Source organism: Danio rerio, chromosome 2, assembly GCF_049306965.1.
Source record: "Danio rerio strain Tuebingen ecotype United States chromosome 2, GRCz12tu, whole genome shotgun sequence".
Lineage (NCBI taxonomy): Eukaryota > Metazoa > Chordata > Actinopteri > Cypriniformes > Danionidae > Danio > Danio rerio.
Genome location: NC_133177.1, coordinates 55,475,001 through 55,496,040, shown reverse-complemented (window position 1 = coordinate 55,496,040; position 21,040 = coordinate 55,475,001). Strand labels below are relative to the sequence as shown.

General features: G+C 34.8%; 1 protein-coding gene across 3 annotated transcripts in view; it reads right to left on the bottom strand.

The window, feature by feature from the left end:
- Positions 1 to 352: 352 nt before the first annotated feature.
- shda (Src homology 2 domain containing transforming protein D, a) overlaps positions 353 to 21,040 on the bottom strand; it is a 40,429-nt gene continuing 19,741 nt past the window's right edge. For 2 of the 3 annotated variants that reach the window (XM_073918544.1, XM_073918548.1), the window contains exons 6-8: positions 11,444 to 11,615; positions 9,618 to 9,737; positions 353 to 5,499 (exon numbers count right to left, since the gene is read on the bottom strand). In XM_073918544.1, coding sequence (XP_073774645.1) covers positions 5,313 to 5,499; positions 9,618 to 9,737; positions 11,444 to 11,615 — 479 coding nt within the window. In that variant the 3' untranslated portion in view covers positions 353 to 5,312. The remainder of the gene's footprint in view (positions 5,500 to 9,617; positions 9,738 to 11,443; positions 11,616 to 21,040) is intronic. The other variant, NM_001110835.1, reaches the window with a different exon arrangement.

Below are 21,040 nucleotides of genomic sequence, written 5' to 3'. Positions count from 1 at the left end.
CTAGTTCAAACAAAAAACTATTATTATTATGATTATTATTATTATTATATAACCATAGCACATGTAAAAAAAAAAAATGGCAAAATAATTATCAATGACAAAAAAAGTTGTGTTTTTCGACACAAAGCCGTTATATGTCTTTAGAAGACTTGCAATATTGCAACTAATTATATGTAAATCCATTTATACTTTTTTCTTGTTGGACTTAACCATAGTCACCATTCGCTTTTACGGCCTGGAAAAGAGCAGCTTAAACATCATTCAAAGTATCTCCTTTTTGTTTTAAAGATTCAAGTCAACCATACAAGCTTGGAAGGAACATGCGTATGAATAAATGACAACAGAATGATCATTGTGGATGAACTGCTTCACTTTTTGAATCAAGAAATCCTACAAAGCATTGGATTGTTCAGCTGTACATCATTGCTTTAGTATTTAGCAAACATCTCTATAAATACTTTGGTCGGTCTACATTTGATCCCCATATCGAACAAGAGTAGTATTGCGGCTGCAGTGCTGCGAACACAAAAGTCCAGCAGTGTGTCAAATATTCCTCACACTCGTGTCGCACATCAATACAGTGTCATTTACAGGCCGGCGGTGCTTTCAGTCGAGCTCGCCCCACAAATATCAAATCAATCCTATCTATAATACAAATCAAACTCTCAGAGATCTGCTCAAAGAGTGAATAGCCGCATTTCCACTGTTGAACGGCTAGCATGTTTTCATATCAGTGTGTACAAGCTGTTGTGTAGAGAAACGCACCACTGCTGTGAAATGCACTTTCATTAGCATTAGGCTATAATTGTTATCGTAGTTCTCTGCCTTTCCATCAATTATCAATGATGAGACTGGAGGTTTGAAGTTGAGATAGTCAAGAGCAAACCCCAAAGCAATCTGAAGTCCCTCCTGGACAATTCTCCTGAAGAGTCTATTTTCTGTCCCATCTTTATACTGACTTTTCTCCCACCTCCAGGTGCTCTCCTTTTACAGTTTTTCTCAGACACTTTGGTGCATTTCTCACTGCACTATTTACATTTGCACAACAGTTAATGCAAACTGCAAAACAATTAGTGCAAACTGCAAAACCTAGCTGATAACCTGCAAAAGCGCGTCGCCTGCTCAAAATGGATGGTTCATTCCTCAAAAGCAAGTATTGATGTCAATCAAAGTGTCAGTGTCATCAAAATGAAAAGTCCTGTCACCATTGTTTATGAACAAGATAGAGTCATATCCTAATACACATGCTGTGCCCCATATGATCTAAAAACCTGACAGGTGGACAAATCTAAGCTTGTTTTTAATAAAACAAATATAAATATGCATATAATAAACAATACTGCTAATAATAATAACATTATACAAAAGCAAATTGTTATGAATTAGCTGAAAAAAGTTTCTCAAAATAGCAACGTGCCAGCAATGCGCCTCAATACGCCTTCTTTTTTAGACCAGAACGCCTATGGGCGCACATATGAGCGCAAATGTATTTGCTATTTAAACAGTGTGGCGCAAAACATCAAAACGACTCTTGCGCAGAGCTGAAACTAGCAAACAACAATTGCGTCTCGCCTTGCGCCGGGTGTATGATAGGGCCCTGGGAGTCCTGCAAGAACGCTTTCTTTGCCATTCCAGATGACTTTATTAATAAGTGATTGGAGTCATTGCAGAGATGTGTGGATGCAGTCCTCCAAGCTCATGATGGAGTCAGGCACAATATTCATTCTGTTTCCACTGCAGCATGACTTTATATTCTATACTGGACATTATTTCTGTTCAGTGACAAGACTTTTGTCTCAGCAAAGTCAGACCTTACTGCCCTAATTAAAGAATTAAAAATCAAGGCATGATCATATTTTATCTTGGTAAAATGAGCGTAATATGTAGGCCTTCACCCTCATATGAGCCACTTCTGATGCCAAATGATCAACTTGAAGTCAAGTTATTATTTGTTGTTCCTAAAACTTAGAAAGGCGATAAGAATTTTCAGGTAGTGTATATACATCTTTTGTAAGGGAAAGGTTCCATAATGAAACTCACTTTAGTCATTTTCATTAATGTCATAACTATTATTAAAAAAGTATCAATTTAAGTTAATAGATGCGTATTTAAGAGGGGGTGCATTTATGGCAGGGGTGCGTTTCTCAGTAGAACACAAGCTAATATCAACTTCAAAACCACTAGTGAGTGTCTAAAATAACACTGATTGCAATGCGATTTAGATTTAGAAATGTGATGCTAAAGGCTAATTATGCAAGCAATCGCCATAATGAGAACATGAACAACTGAAGAACTAAATGTGCATTTATTTAGCTTCATATTTGTGTCTTTGTAACTAGAATTCAGTAATAATTGAGTATTTTTTGAGTTTTTGTGTTTAAAAATAACAGGTTTCAAGTAAGTGGCAACAAAAGTAGGCAACCCTAAAATTTCTTTCTATTTTTTTTATATATCATCATATTTGTGTCTGTTGATACTGTAATTCAATAATATCAGAATATTTTTGAGTAGTGATCAAAATAAGAGGATTGAAGGAAGTGTCTACTAAATTAGGCTGTTTGTTTAAGGTAGACTACTGATACAAATGAATGAATTGCTATTTTGAATTATTGGTCAAATGTTGATGCTGTAGTGCTGTGTCCCAGTTCATCTACTCATACTACTTTTGCTGTACATCATTGGTTTAGTATTTAGCAAACTCTCAATAAATACTTTGGCCGGTCTACATTTTATCCTTAAATCTTCAAACTACCAAGAATAGTATTGCAGTTGTGGTGTGAACACAAAAGTTCAGGGTTAGGATTAGCCCTAGGGTTAACTCTAACCCTAAGTGTAGAAAAAATAAGTCAGTAGTGGTTAAAAATAAAGGGATTCAAGGAAGCGGCAACTAAATTAGGCTGTGTTTTTTCCCCTTTTCTGTTTGTTTGAGGTGGACTGCTCATATAAATGAATGAATTGCTGTTTTAATTATTGATCATATATTGATGCTGCATCCCAATTCACCTACTTGTACTACGTCCTTAAAGTATGTATTCTTATTGCAAGATAAAGTACAGCCTTTTGAGTGTGTAACAAGCTAAGAGACATCACCTTTTAATGACTGCTGCTTCTGTCAATCGTCTCATCAGATCCTACATATTTCTTTCATAATTAATTTCCTATACTGTAAATCAGCATTTCTCAACCATGTTCCTGGAGAAACCAGCTCTGTGCATTTTCTGTGTCTCATTTTCCAAACACACTCGATTCAGATCATTAGCTCATTAGAAGAGAGTAAAAGACCTGCAATGTTTGTAACAGAGAAAAAAAGACACCCAAAACATGCAGTGCTGGCGCTCCTCCAGGAACGTGGTTGAGAAACACTGCTGAGGAAAATATTAATATTAATAATAATAATAATGCATTTTATTTAAAGGTGCCTTCCTGGCAACTCAAGGACACCGTACAATAAAACAAGAGCAATGAAACAACAAGAGAAATAATTTAAAAAAAAAACAGCAATAGTGCAGATAAAATTAATTAATTAAATATTAAAAGCCATCCTAAATAAGTAAGTTTTGAGTCTTGATTTGAATAATGTGAGGGAGTCGATGTGTCTGATGGCAGGTGGTAGTGAGTTCCAAAGCCGTGGAGCAGAGCGGCTAAATGCTCTGTCGCCCATGGACGATAGACAAGAAAAGGGAACAGACAAGTGGAGGGAGGAAGAAGATCGCAGGGTGCGAGAAGGAACAGAAATGTGTATGAGGGCAGACAAATATGGAGGGGCGAGATTGTGGATGGCTTTGAATGTTAACATCAAAGTTATAAAATCAATTCGAAACTGAACAGGTAACCAATGAAGCTGCTGCAGGACAGGGGTGATGTGATGAGAAGAAGGGGTTCTGGTGATGATCCGGGCAGCTGAGTTCTGGACCAACTGAAGCTTACAGAGAGATTTATGAGTGAGACCAAAGAGAAGAGAGTTGCAGTAATCTAATCGTGATGTGACAAGGCTATGGACAAGAAGAGCAGTGGCATGAGGGGTAAGAGAAGTGCGGAGACGGTTAATGTTGCACAGGTGGAAGTAAGCAGACCGGGTGATGTTATTGATGTGAGAATCAAAAGATAGGCTGCTGTCAAGGATGACACCCAGACTCCTAACCTGTTTAGAGGGATAAATGGAACAATCATCAATAGAAAGAGCAAAGCTGTCAGTTTTGGAGAGAGTTGATTTGGTACCAACAAGAAAAACCTTAGTTTTTGAGCTATTTAAGTTAAGGAAGTTAAGAGAGAGCCAGGATTTGATTGCTGCTAAGCAGACTGTGAGGGATGTAGGTGGAAAACAAAAAGAGAGTTTGCCAGAGAAATAGAGCTGGGTGTCATCCGCATAGCAGTGGAATTGTATGGTATATTTATGGAGAATATTACCAAGTGGAAGGAGACAGATGATAAAAAGCAGGGGGCCCAGGACTGAGCCCTGGGGTACACCTGAAGAAACTGTAAAATGCTGAGAAGTGAATGATTTGAGTTGATTGTACTGAGTGCGGCCAGAGAGATAAAATTTAAACCAGTCAAGTGGCATACTGGTGATGCCGAGAGAGGATAATCTATTGATGAGGGTGCTGTGAGAAATAGTGTCAAAGGCCGCACTCAGGTTAAGGAGAATGAGAATAGATATTAGTCTAGAATCAGCTGCCATAAGAAGGTCATCGTAACAGGTTAATTATTTGCCATTCATGGGTATTTCATGCAGAGAAATCTCCTTGTGTGTTTGCAGAATTGTGATTTCAGACCAGATGTACATTCAGTGCTGTTGCAGATTAAATATACTGTTTATGACACAAAAATATATATAAATAAGGTTAAACTTTAACCTAAGCCTCTTTCTGATTAACATTCTCAAATTTTCCCCACTTTTGTAGTTTATTTTTAAAAACACTTTGGGCCATGTTTGTAGTTCTAATCGAATATATTGTGGTCAATATTAGCCGTTATCTTGAAAGTGAATCTGCACTTCACATTTCAACCTGAAATAACTCTGAAATACTTAAACATACTACAATTTGGGACACTAGTTATTTTTTTTAATACTATCAAGAACCTATCAAGTATGCAAATCGTGAGACAGCGTGTAGACCAGACACTTGCATCTATTCCTTATAACTTTGCCTAATTGAGGAGTGTTAATGGCAGGTTTTACTAACAGTTTGACTCAACAGTGGAAACACGGTTATTGAAAGTTAAGCACTATAGTCGCCGTCTGAGCGAAGCCCTGAGTGTTTGTGAGCGTGTGAGACAATGTGTGTGTGTGTGTGTGTGTGTGTGTGAGTGTCTCAGAGCGTCTGCACAAGCACCGGGAACAGCAGTGACAGGTGTTCGGCTCCACGGATGGGCAGTTTGTTTGTGGTGTAGAAATGAATGACTTCGGGGATGGAGTCGAACGGAGGACTGTTTTCACCCAAGATGAACTTGCCGTCACGAGACTGAGAGAACTTCATGTGCATGAACCCGTGGCAGCTCCTGCACATACACAAGTAAAGAGAGAAAAAAAAAGAGGGGGAAACGGTCAATTTGCATATTACTTTCTTAGACATATGGACAGCAATGTGCAATGGCTGAAATGGGTGAAATGAGAGAGATTTAGTGATAATACAACAGACAGTGTTGTAATAGTTAACGAAACAGTTTAGAAATGTTCAGAAAATGATTGAAAAAAATGCCAAAATTTTTTATTTCATTTTTGTATAGCAATCAACAACCAAAGTTACACAATCTGAAATAAATTCATGAAAATTAATTAATTTCAAATGAATCTGAAATAAAATGTCAAATTTGCAAGAAACTTAATAATAAAAAACAAAAATAATACATTCTCCCAAATATATACCTTCCATTCAGTGTGCACCTTATACATTAACGATCGAGGGGGTCAACTTTTTTGCTAGTAGTTTGGTAATACATGCTTCAGTGAATTAAATTTATGAATGTATTTAAATTTATTAATAAAATATATACATTTTCAGTGCTTTGAGGGATAATTTGTGCCTATTTTAGAGGCTACTGTAGTCAAACTATTCAAATGATGCGTTTAATTCTCCTTTTCTAGGCTACATGCAGATATAAACAGCTACTTTACAAGTTTTTTGAATACTTAATGGCCCGTTTCCACTAAGTGGTACAGTTCGGTACGCTTTTATGGCCGTTCCCACTGTCAAAAGGCATACCGAACTGAACCGTACTACTTTTTTGCCGCCGTTTTAGAAAGGGTACCAAACACAAAAACGGGTACCAAAAGGAGGAGCTAGACGCGTAGCTACGTCATTCGGTTGCGCAACAAGCCAGAATGAAAAAGGAACCGCCATGTTTAAAATACACAGCCGATGAGCCGAGAGATTACAGCATAATAATATATACATATAATAACGAGCCATGGTCGACCTGGGCTCAAACAAACCTTGTCGTGATGAACACTATGATAAGCACTCTTAAGTTAGTTTTTAACAGTAGATGGCACTCTAGACTAGTTTTTAACAGCAGGCGGCGCTCTAGGCTAGTTTTTAACAGTAGATAGCACTCTAGACAAGTTTTTAACAGCAGGCGGCGCTCTAGGCTAGTTTTTAACAGTAGATAGCACTCTAGACAAGTTTTTAACAGCAGGCGGCGCTCTAGGCTAGTTTTTAACAGTAGATGGCACTCTAGACTAGTTTTTAACAGCAGGCGGCGCTCTAGGCTAGTTTTTAACAGTAGATAGCACTCTACACTAGTTTTTAACAGCAGGCGGCGCTCTAGGCTAGTTTTTAACAGTAGATAGCACTCTAGACAAGTTTTTAACAGCAGGCGGCGCTCTAGGCTAGTTTTTAAAAGTAGATGGCACTCTAGACTAGTTTTTAACAGCAGGCGGCGCTCTAAGCTAGTTTTTAACAGTAGATGGCACTCTAGGCTAGTTTTTAAAAGCAGGCAGCGCTCTAAGCTAGTTTTTAACAGTAGATGGCACTCTACACTAGTTTTTAAAAGCAGGTTGTGCTCTAAGCTAGTTTTAACAGTAGATGGCACTCTAGGCTAGTTTTTAAACAGCAGGCGGCGCTCTAAGCTAGTTTTCAACAGCAGATGGCACTCTAGACTAGTTTTTAACAGCAGACGGCGCTCTAAGCTAGTTTTCAACAGCAGATGGCACTTTAGACTAGTTTTTAACAGCAGGCGGCGCTCTAAGCTAGTTTTTAACAGTAGATGGCACTCTAGGCTAGTTTTTAACAGCAGGCGGGGCTCTAAGCTAGTTTTTAACAGTAGATGGCACTCTAGACTAGTTTTTAACAGCAGGCGGGGCTCTAAGCTAGTTTTTAACAGTAGATGGCACTCTAGGCTAGTTTTTAACAGCAGGCTGTGCTCCAAGCTAGTTTTAACAGTAGATGGCACTCTACACTAGTTTTTAAAAGCAGGCTGTGCTCCAAGCTAGTTTTAACAGTAGATGGCACTCTAGGCTAGTTTTTAAACAGCAGGCGGCGCTCTAAGCTAGTTTTTAACAGTAGATGGCACTCTAGACTAGTTTTAAACAGCAGATGGCACTGTAAAGTAGTTTTTAAAAGCGGGTGGCACTCTAGGCTAGTTTTTAGCAGCAGACAGAACTCTAGGTTAGTTTTTAACAGTAGATGGCACTCTAGGTTAGTTTTTAACAGTAGATGGCACTCTGGGTTAGTTTTAAACAGTAGATGGCACCCTAGGTTAGTTTTTTACAGTAGATGGCACTCTAGACTAATTTTTAACAATAGATGGTACTCTACGCTAGTTTTAAACAGCAGATGGCACTCTAGGCTAGTTTTTAACAGCAGACGGCGCTCTAGGCTAGTTTTAACCTCCAGACAGCACTTTAGGTTAGATTTAACCTCTAGACAGCACTTTAAGCTAGATTTTTAGCAGAAGATAGCGCTCTAGGCTAGATTTTAGCAGCAGATGGCGCTTTAGGCTAGATTTAAGCAACAGACAATGCTCTGGCTTAGACTTTTAAACAGCAGATGGTTAGCCTATGCAAGTTGGCTTTTATGTCATGAGATTAATATAAGCACAGCTCATTATGAATACTATTGTACACAGCACTATTATAGCAATTTTTATTTTCCACAGCAAATATTGAACAATGCAACTATATTTTAAGTCAAATAAAAGAAAAAAGGCTGTAGGATTGCATACCATGATGTAATATTCTGATCATACTGCTCACCTCATTACTTATGAAACATCAAAAGCGGTCAAACTTTGTTTTTCAATAGGAAATACATTATTAATAGCATGCTAAACACATTCAGACCCATAAAAACACCTCTAGCCTGAATTAATTGCATAATTACACATTGCAGAATAACCAGATGTAACTGCCCTCCAGCAGTAGAATATCAAGGTAGTTACAGAGCAAGAACAAAATTAAATAAATAAATGACAATATTTAAAAATAAGCGCAAATCCTGAAAGAAAAACAGGGAAGTTACAAGGAAGAGAGGGTCAAATGGCAAATAGGGTGTTGCTAGGTGGTAGTGTTGTCACGATACTGGAATTCGGTACCCATCAATAGTGAGATTTTAAAAACGTCCATTTGCTGCTAACATTTGAGCACTGTTGAGCATGTTCCTAAACAGCGCTGACCTGCCATTGTCCACATGCTCAACAGAAATGACTGTGATTGGACGTGAAGGTCATCAGTTCACCGAATTCACCGATGTTTACGGAGTGTAACCACAGATACAGGGAAATTGTAGTGTTTTAAAGCCATGATTCATCAGTGGATCAGCTTATAAACAAACCAGCTGATCGACGTGACTTTAAAATGCTCCTGTAGTAGTACACAACCAAGCACATGTGGTCAGAACACAAACAAGTCGCAGGTAATGAAGTATTAAGCGTTTCTTCCAAAAACCCCATCTAAGCAAAATGCTAACAGGCATCTGTAGCTCCGCCTCTTTGCCAATGTTTGGTTAACCGCAGTCAGTGCCATGTCGCTTGAACAAAATGGTGACGTTTGGCCACGCCCATTTGTAGCTTCATTTGCACTCTTCAGAAACCTATGGGTGACATCACGGATACTACATCTATATTTTTTATAGTCTATGGCTCTAGCCAAACTTAAAGAAATAAGACTAATATAATAAATAATAAGAAATTATAACAGGAAACACTGTGAAAGGATGTCCATGCTCTGGTAAACATCACTTGGGAAATAGAAAAAAAAATTCACCGGAGGGCTAATAATTTATTCTTCAACTGTATATAGTGATACATCTGAATTTAAACTTAATTCACAACAATTACAAATGATGTTCTATATAGTATGAACATGAGCATGCAGACATACTGCATTGTGCATCCTCCATGTTGTTGCTTTCACATGATGACCTAGTAGTGTCAGTTAAATTGCTTCACTGCAATTCATAAACCCTCCCGGCGGCCTCATGGGATACTAAAGCGAACATAAATGCACACTCCAGAATCTCAGCAGAGGAAGCAAGTTAACTGGGTTCTTCCCGGCTACTGCTCTGTCAATACTATCAGACGTACTATTCATCTAACACACACACACACACTGCTTTATGTAGTATGGAAGTAGTCATATTTAGACGCAGGATGTGAGTTTGTGTGCAATGTGACTGTACCTGAGAGAGAGGGAATAGTCATTTCGACTGGTCTGGCTTTTCCTGACCAGGTAACTGCACTCTTTACACAGCGTGAGCAGAGATTCGGCTTCTGAACGCGTCAATGCACCATGATACCACCTAAAATGGACACAGAAATATTAAACACGCGAAAACAAGTGACATGATTAACACTTAAGTAAAAAAATGAGGTAAAATAATGTTAAGTATTTTGCTTTTAACACTTTTGGCTAAGTTTATTTTATTGATTTCATTCTTTTATTATTATTGTTCAACAGTCAAAGAATAAAAGCATACAACATACAAAAAAAGCAGCTCATTTGCATTTAAAAAGACACATGAAAACCAATTGTTTCGGCTTTTACCACCCAAAAAAGGGTCATTTAGCATATATAAATAAGCCATAAGGTATTTTGAGCAGAAATTTAAACACATCAGACATAATATTTTACATCTTAGTTTTCATGTGTCTCTTTAAATGCAAATGAGCTGCTCCTCCCCTGGCCATGTTTCCAGAAAAGGGCGGAGCCTGTACAGCTTGTGCCTCAGTCAGTCATTCTGTCAACACTTTAGCTTTATTTAAAACAAAACCCCATTATTGTCTGCTTCATACTGTGGCATATAACACCCAAATGACCTACAATAGCATTCAAAAGATTAGGGTCAGAAAGATTTATTTATTATTTTTACAGAAATGAATATTATCAAAGACCATAGAATACACAAGACATGTCACTCGTATCTTTTTGAATAGGGAAAGTGTAACGGTCAATATGCTGAATGAAGCCCTGTCTGCTGGTTCAGGAGCCAATCATTGATTGCTATATGGCAAATAAACCCCACCTTCTAGTACAGGAGCCAATCATTGATCGTTATAGACTGAGGATACTCCAGAGGATGAGCTCGGACCAGGCATGAGTTTCTGCAGATTTTGAGTGATTTGGACATTTAGGAATGAAACTAAAGAGGCAGCTGGTTGTTTAATTTTCTTGGTTATTCGTAATATGTTATGCGATTGTAAGCTTGGCAAGCAGTTTTGGAGAATTTGATGTTTCCCTATTCAGATAGAATGCCCCGGCATACTGCCCGAGAGGCGTTTCAAAGATGGCCACCGAGTGAAATGACTTGCCTTAAAGGGATTGTGATATTATTCAGCAAAGATGCATTAAATTCATCAAAAGCTAGAGTAAAAACAGTAATAATTCTTCAAAATATACAGTAGAAGTCAGAATTATTAGCCCTCCTGAATTATTAGCCCCCATGTATATTTATTTCCCCAATTTCTGCTTAAAAATGAATAAGAGTAATATTTTTTTCTACACATTTCTAAACATAATAGTTTTAATAACTAATTTCTAATAACTGATTTATTTTATCTTTGCCATAATGACAGAATATTTTCCAAGACGCTAGTATTCACCTTAAAGTGACATTTAAAGGGCTTAATTAGGCAAGTTAGGGTATTTAGGCAAGTCATTGTATAACAATGTTTGCTCACTGGGCAATCGAAAACAAATATTGCTTAAGGGGGCTAAAAATATTGACCTTAAAATGGTTTTAAAAAGAATAAAAACTGCTTTTATTCTAAAATAAAACAAATATGACTTTCTCCAGAAGAAAAAATATTATAGGAAATACTGTGAATAATTCCTTGCTCTATTAAACATAACTTGGGAAATATTTGGAAAAAAAAATAGGAAGGCAAATAATTCTGACTTCTGACAATAATTCTGACAACTGTATATCTGGTGCTCAAAGCCTCTTCCAGACCCCGTGTGAAGCTTGTTTTGTAATAGTAAGCCCACTGAGCATGTGTTCATACATACACCTGCTTCTCCAGGGGCAGCATTGGATCCACTCTCTCTCCCAGGATGCCATGGGGTTTTCGTAAACTGGTGGCTCCGCTGGACGGAGGGCTGACTCTGGACACTCCTGCTTTCCTTAGTGCCTCGTCACATGGGAGAGTACACTGATCCCAGTCCGCTGCTTCAAACGTCACTGCAAAACAAGCATTATGAACAAAGAGCGTAAATAAAATCAGTACAAAACAGTGAAAAAAAGTTCACTATATTTTTCACTCTCCCACATATACAGTTGAGGTCAGAACTATAAGAACTACTTTAAATATTGTTATACAATAACATCCCTAATTATACTAACCTTATTAACCTAGTTAAGCCTTTAAATGTCACTTTAAGCTGAATAGTAGCATCTTGAAAAATATCTAGTCAAATATTATGTGCTGTCATCATGGCAGAGATAAAATAAATCAGTTATTAGAAGTGAGTTATTAAAACTATTGTTTAGAGATGTGTAGATGCGTTGAATAAATCTCTGTTAAACTGAAACTGTGGACATAAATATACAGGGGGGGGCTAATAATTCTCAACTGTATATATTTGAAAGGAGTAATATTTTATGTTGTTTTACCAAGGTTGCATTTATTTTAGCGAATATACAGAACAAACTGTGCAATTAAACACTTTAAACTAAATGTAGTTTAAAATTTACGTAAAGACATTTCTAATGGAAATGCTCAAAAGAATCCTAAAAACGAAAATACATCAGAACAATGTTTTCGCGAAAATTTAAATTATACAATAATCTACGCCCCTGCTTTTTAGCAAGACGCTCCTCATATAGCCGCCTGTGGTGCTTTTTTAGGTGCTGGTTGTTGTATTTCCTCATGCTGTGGCAACAAGGAACAATTCTGCAACATCTCATACAGATTACTTGGTTTTATTTGGTGTCTGTGCCTGTGCCTTTAAAACTAAGATATTTCTATAATACCAATGTGCTGTTTTTCTCTGGAATTAATTAGTCTATTAATGCTTCTGAAGCAGCAAATGCAATTATCCCATTCTTCCGTGCTTTCCTGTTTATTTGTTTTTTATAGGGTATATGCCGAAGCATGCCAATAGAACTTTTAATTTGCCAGTAACCTGGGTTAATCATTTCCGGTGAACTGTGTCCCAATGCAAAATCTGTGCGTTTAAGGTCTGTTGTTTTTTTGTTGTTTTTTTTAATCAGCGATCTTCACTGGCTGAGTGATATCCGATATAAAGTGGGTCTTAGATTATACAAGAAGCACCACTTTAAATTACATTTTTCCCTGCCATGTCTTTATAATATGAGCATTTATTTTACCCCAGTATATTCAATGGAGCTTCAGCGCTAACCTGTCGATTCTGACGGGCACGTGCTAGCAAATGGCTTTTTTCCTCGTTTTACGCTTGAGCAACTAAATGAATGCCAACGTCTATTTAACTGATTGTATTTTGATTACATCACAACATCGATGCTGTAAAAGGAACCGTATAAAATGGAAAAAACTGGTCACCGGAAGTTTATCAGCATGGGAAAAACACTAGCTCGGAATATACCCTATTGTGGACGTTCTGTATAGCTCGGTTTATCAATTCTGATTGGGCAGAACGAAAGTGTGCTCACTCAATTGGCTAGTAAGATTGTCACACAGATGACTGTCACACACTGACGTCAGTCATGCATTTGCTCTGAGCGGGGAAAGTTAAATAATGTATATTTCATATTGTAGTCTCTTGCGAATAGCTAATCACAGCGTTTCAAATCGCGATACAATTTCGATTAATCGCACAGCCCTAACTGGAAGAACCAACTCCATACAGAAATACCAACCGACCCAGCAGGGACTCAAACCAGTGACCTTCTTGCTGTGAGCCACCCTATATTAATCATACTTAATGATAATTATATAAAAATATTAATATTTACTGAGAACCAATTATACACATAGGAGAACAGAAATCAGCACATTTTAAAACATTTACAACAGCAATGATGCTAAAAAAACTTTAATCACAGAAATAAATACATTTTTAAATTACATTTAATATAAAAATAGTTATTTTAACATTTTTACTGTATTTTACTTTGTAATTCAAAGGCACAGTTTACCACAAACTGATATGAGCTTCTTTCTTCTGTTGAACACAAAAGAAGATATCTAGAAAAATGCAATAGAAGTCAATAGAAGGACTTATAAAGTAGGTGAAAACGAGGGAAAGTAAACGAAGATGCAATTTAATATTTTTTACTGTATTTTGATCAAAGCCTTCGCAAGTAGAATAGGCCTCTTTTAAAAACATTAAAGCATCTTACTGCTCAAACATTGTCTGGTGGTGTATATTTTTGCATTTACTTGATCAAGGAAAGACAAAAAAAGTGGTAATGTGAAATATTAAACTGCATTGACAGCATAATTTTACTCCAGTCTTCAGTGTCACACAATCTTTGAGAAATCATCTAATGTGCTGATTTTATGCTCAGAAACGTCTCATATTAGTAGGTATTTTCTCGGGCGCTGCTTTTCCTGTCATGACAGTTCTAGTGAAGGATTCCCGTGAAGCTCTTGCCTTGTTTGTGCGATGTGCGTCTGACAGAGCGTGAAAAACCCATGAGCACCAGCAATCAGATGAGAAGTGCTGGAATGACAGCGCGTGACAGAAGCAGAGATGATCTGAGTGTGTGTGAAGCGGAGCAGAAGTCACACTTTCCCTCTGATCTTTGAGCTCGACTCTTCTGCTCCATCGATCACAACAGCAAACAGCATAAAACTCACTCAAATCATCTTTCCTCATGAGTAGACTGCTCTCAAATGCTCAAAATCCTGTGCTTTTTGCCATTTACTACGATTTAAATGGTTAAAAAATTGTATGGATTTTTTTTTATATTATATTATATTATATTATATTATATTATATTATATTATATTATATTATATTATATTAAATATCAGTAGAGTTAAATATAACTATTGCAATGTGTCTATTTAGTTAAATCTATTGAGTCTACAAATGGATATAGAGTATTTAATCATAGACAGACAGACGGACGGACAGATAGATAGATGGATGGATGGATAGACAGACAGACAGACAGACAGACAGACAGACAGACAGACAGACAGACAGACAGACAGACAGACAGACAGACAGACAGACAGACAGACAGACAGACAGACAGACAGACAGACAGATAGATAGATAGATAGATAGATAGATAGATAGATAGATAGATAGATAGATAGATAGATAGATAGATAGATAGAACGATAGATAAAACGATAGATAGAACGATAGATAGAACGATAGATAGATAGATAGATAGAACGATAGATAGATAGATAGATAGATAGATAGATAGATAGATAGATAGATAGATAGATAGATAGATAGATAGATAGATAGATAGATAGATAGATAGATAGATAGATAGATAGAACGATAGATAGAACGATAGATAGAACGATAGATAGAACGATAGATAGAACGATAGATAGAACGATAGAACGATAGAACGATAGATAGAACGATAGATAGAACGATAGATAGAACGATAGAAGGATAGATAGATAGATAGATAGATAGATAGATAGATAGATAGATAGATAGATAGATAGATAGATAGATAGATAGAACGATAGATAGAACGATAGAACGATAGATAGATAGAACGATAGATAGAACGATAGATAGAACGATAGATAGAACGATAGATAGAACGATAGATAGATAGATAGATAGAACGATAGATAGATAGATAGATAGATAGATAGATAGATAGATAGATAGATAGATAGATAGATAGATAAATAGAACGATAGATAGAACGATAGATAGAACGATAGATAGAACGATAGATAGAACGATAGATAGAACGATAGATAGAACGATAGATAGAACGATAGATAGAACGATAGATAGAACGATAGATAGAACGATAGATAGATAGAACGATAGATAGAACGATAGATAGATAGAACGATAGATAGATAGAACGATAGATAGATAGATAGATAGATAGATAGATAGATAGATAGATAGATAGATAGATAGATAGATAGATAGATAGATAGATAGATAGATAGATAAATAGAACGATAGATAGAACGATAGATAGAACGATAGATAGAACGATAGATAGAACGATAGATAGATAGATAGATAGATAGATAGATAGATAGATAGATAGATAGATAGATAGATAGATAGATAGATAGATAGATAGATAGATAGATAGAACGATAGATAGAACGATAGATAGATAGATAGATAGATAGATAGATAGATAGATAGATAGATAGATAGATAGATAGATAGATAGATAGAACGATAGATAGAACGATAGATAGAACGATAGATAGATAGAACGATAGATAGATAGAACGATAGATAGATAGAACGATAGATAGATAGATAGATAGATAGATAGATAGATAGATAGATAGATAGATAGATAGATAGATAGATAGATAGATAGATAAATAGAACGATAGATAAAACGATAGATAGAACGATAGATAGAACGATAGATAGATAGATAGATAGAACGATAGATAGATAGATAGATAGATAGATAGATAGATAGATAGATAGATAGATAGATAGATAGATAGATAGATAGATAGATAGATAGAACGATAGATAGAACGATAGATAGAACGATAGATAGAACGATAGATAGAACGATAGAACGATAGATAGAACGATAGATAGAACGATAGATAGATAGATAGATAGATAGATAGAACGATAGATAGATAGATAGATAGATAGATAGATAGATAGATAGATAGATAGATAGATAGATAGATAGATAGATAGATAGATAGATAGATCGATAGATAGATAGATAGAACGATAGATAGAACGATAGATAGAACGATAGATAGATAGAACGATAGATAGAACGATAGATAGATAGAACGATAGATAGATAGATAGATAGATAGATAGATAGATAGATAGATAGATAGATAGATAGATAGATAGATAGATAGATAGATAGATAGATAGATAGATAGAACGATAGAACGATAGATAGATAGAACGATAGATAGAACGATAGATAGAACGATAGATAGAACGATAGATAGAACGATAGATAGATAGATAGATAGATAGATAGATAGATAGATAGATAGATAGATAGATAGATAGATAGATAGATAGATAGATAGATAGATAGATAGATAGATAGATAGATAGATAGATAGATAGATAGATAGAACGATAGATAGAACGATAGATAGAACGATAGATAGAACGATAGATAGATAGAACGATAGATAGAACGATAGATAGATAGAACGATAGATAGATAGAACGATAGATAGAACGATAGATAGATAGATAGATAGATAGATAGATAGATAGATAGATAGATAGATAGATAGATAGATAGATAGATAGATAGATAGATAGATAGATAGATAGATAGATAGATAAATAGAACGATAGATAAAACGATAGATAGAACGATAGATAGAACGATAGATAGAACGATAGATAGATAGATAGATAGATAGATAGATAGATAGATAGATAGATAGATAGATAGATAGATAGATAGATAGATAGATAGATAGATAGATAGATAGATAGATAGAACGATAGAACGATAGATAGATAGAACGATAGATAGAACGATAGATAGAACGATAGATAGAACGATAGATAGATAGATAGATAGATAGATAGATAGATAGATAGATAGATAGATAGATAGATAGATAGATAGATAGATAGAACGATAGAACGATAGATAGATAGAACGATAGATAGAACGATAGATAGAACGATAGATAGAACGATAGATAGATAGATAGATAGATAGATAGATAGATAGATAGAACGATAGATAGAACGATAGATAGAACGATAGATAGATAGAACGATAGATAGAACGATAGATAGATAGAACGATAGATAGATAGAACGATAGATAGAACGATAGATAGATAGATAGATAGATAGATAGATAGATAGATAGATAGATAGATAGATAGATAGATAGATAGATAGATAGATAGATAGATAGATAGATAGATAGATAGATAAATAGAACGATAGATAAAACGATAGATAGAACGATAGATAGAACGATAGATAGAACGATAGATAGATAGATAGATAGATAGATAGATAGATAGATAGATAGATAGATAGATAGATAGATAGATAGATAGATAGATAGATAGATAGATAGATAGAACGATAGAACGATAGATAGATAGAACGATAGATAGAACGATAGATAGAACGATAGATAGAACGATAGATAGATAGATAGATAGATAGATAGATAGATAGATAGATAGATAGATAGATAGATAGATAGATAGATAGATAGATAGATAGATAGATAGATAGATAGATAGATAGATAGAACGATAGATAGAACGATAGATAGAACGATAGATAGAACGATAGATAGATAGAACGATAGATAGAACGATAGATAGATAGAACGATAGATAGATAGAACGATAGATAGAACGATAGATAGATAGATAGATAGATAGATAGATAGATAGATAGATAGATAGATAGATAGATAGATAGATAGATAGATAGATAGATAGATAGATAGATAGATAAATAGAACGATAGATAAAACGATAGATAGAACGATAGATAGAACGATAGATAGAACGATAGATAGATAGATAGATAGATAGATAGATAGATAGATAGATAGATAGATAGATAGATAGATAGATAGATAGAACGATAGATAGAACGATAGATAGAACGATAGATAGAACGATAGATAGATAGAACGATAGATAGATAGAACGATAGATAGAACGATAGATAGATAGATAGATAGATAGATAGATAGATAGATAGATAGATAGATAGATAGATAGATAGATAGATAGATAGATAGATAAATAGAACGATAGATAAAACGATAGATAGAACGATAGATAGAACGATAGATAGATAGAACGATAGATAGATAGATAGATAGATAGATAGATAGATAGATAGATAGATAGATAGATAGATAGATAGATAGATAGATAGATAGATAGATAGATAAATAGAACGATAGATAAAACGATAGATAGAACGATAGATAGAACGATAGATAGATAGATAGATAGATAGATAGATAGATAGATAGATAGATAGATAGATAGATAGATAGATAGATAGATAGATAGATAGAACGATAGATAGAACGATAGATAGAACGATAGATAGAACGATAGATAGATAGAACGATAGATAGAACGATAGATAGATAGAACGATAGATAGATAGAACGATAGATAGATAGATAGATAGATAGATAGATAGATAGATAGATAGATAGATAGATAGATAAATAGAACGATAGATAAATAGAACGATAGATAGAACGATAGATAGAACGATAGATAGAACGATAGATAGATAGATAGATAGATAGATAGATAGATAGATAGATAGATAGATAGATAGATAGATAGATAGATAGATAGATAGATAGATAGATAGATAGATAGATAGATAGATAGATAGAACGATAGATAGAACGATAGATAGATAGATAGATAGATAGATAGATAGATAGATAGATAGATAGATAGATAGATAGATAGATAGAACGATAGATAGAACGATAGATAGAACGATAGATAGATAGAACGATAGATAGATAGATAGATAGATAGATAGATAGATAGATAGATAGATAGATAGATAGATAGATAGATAGATAGATAGATAGATAGATAGATAGATAGATAAATAGAACGATAGATAAAACGATAGATAGAACGATAGATAGAACGATAGATAGATAGATAGAACGATAGATAGATAGATAGATAGATAGATAGATAGATAGATAGATAGATAGATAGATAGATAGATAGATAGAACGATAGATAGAACGATAGATAGAACGATAGATAGAACGATAGAACGATAGATAGAACGATAGATAGAACGATAGATAGAACGATAGATAGATAGATAGATAGATAGAACGATAGATAGATAGATAGATAGATAGATAGATAGATAGATAGATAGATAGATAGATAGATAGATAGATAGATAGATAGATCGATAGATAGATAGATAGAACGATAGATAGAACGATAGATAGAACGATAGATAGATAGAACGATAGATAGAACGATAGATAGATAGAACGATAGATAGATAGATAGATAGATAGATAGATAGATAGATAGATAGATAGATAGATAGATAGATAGATAGAACGATAGATAGATAGAACGATAGATAGAACGATAGATAGAACGATAGATAGAACGATAGATAGAACGATAGATAGATAGATAGATAGAACGATAGATAGATAGATAGATAGATAGATAGATAGATAGATAGATAGATAGATAGATAGATAGATAGATAGATAGATAGATAGATAGATAGATAGATAGATAGATAGATAGATAGAACGATAGATAGAACGATAGATAGATAGAACGATAGATAGAACGATAGATAGATAGAACGATAGAACGATAGATAGATAGATAGATAGATAGATAGATAGATAGATAGATAGATAGATAGATAGATAGATAGATAGATAGATAGATAGATAGATAGATAGATAGATAGATAGATAGATAGATAGATAGATAGATAGATAGATAGATAGATAGATAAATAGAACGATAGATAAAACGATAGATAGAACGATAGATAGAACGATAGATAGAACGATAGATAGATAGATAGATAGATAGATAGATAGATAGATAGATAGATAGATAGATAGATAGATAGATAGATAGATAGAACGATAGATAGAACGATAGATAGATAGATAGATAGATAGATAGATAGATAGATAGATAGATAGATAGATAGATAGATAGATAGATAGATAGATAGATAGATAGATAGATAGATAGATAGATAGATAGAACTGGTTTATTAAATTATGCTATATATGCTATAGTCTCCTCTGCTGTATCCCATCTAAACTTAACCCTCTCCTGCAGCGCGGTGAGGTCTAAATGAGATACAGCTGAGGATACTCACATTAATATAGCATCATTTTTGTGTCACTGAACAACAAATAATATTCTTACATTACCTTGACGGTTGGATTTAGAATTGAAGTAAGGGTAGATGCTAATAAAATACAATGAATGCGGAGTTTAATATATAATATAAATACTTCTCATTAAAATAAACTTCCAATCGCAGCTGTATCCCTTCTTGCAACAACTGCAAAAGAGATCCGAGCTGCTGGATTTACATCGTGTTTTCTGCAATTTTCTGCTGAAATACATGAAGGTAAGCAACTTTTTATCTAGGAGAGGATTTGATCAAGTATTCTAGTAACATAAACAGTGTGTACAGAGCACATCGTCCGGTTATATTGAAAAATAATTATTATTTCCATCTTAATGCACATCCTCATGTATTTTACAAATCTTAAGTGGTATGTTTTGCTTGTAGTTATGTGTATTTGAATGTCTGAAACCTAAAACAAATGTTTGAAAGCACAGATAAATTGTGATTTATGACAAGCGATACGCACCTCTCCCTCGTCGTCAGATTTTAATTTTAGCAGTTAATGATGTGTGCTCTGAACATTCCAATCACACTGGTGTGATTGTA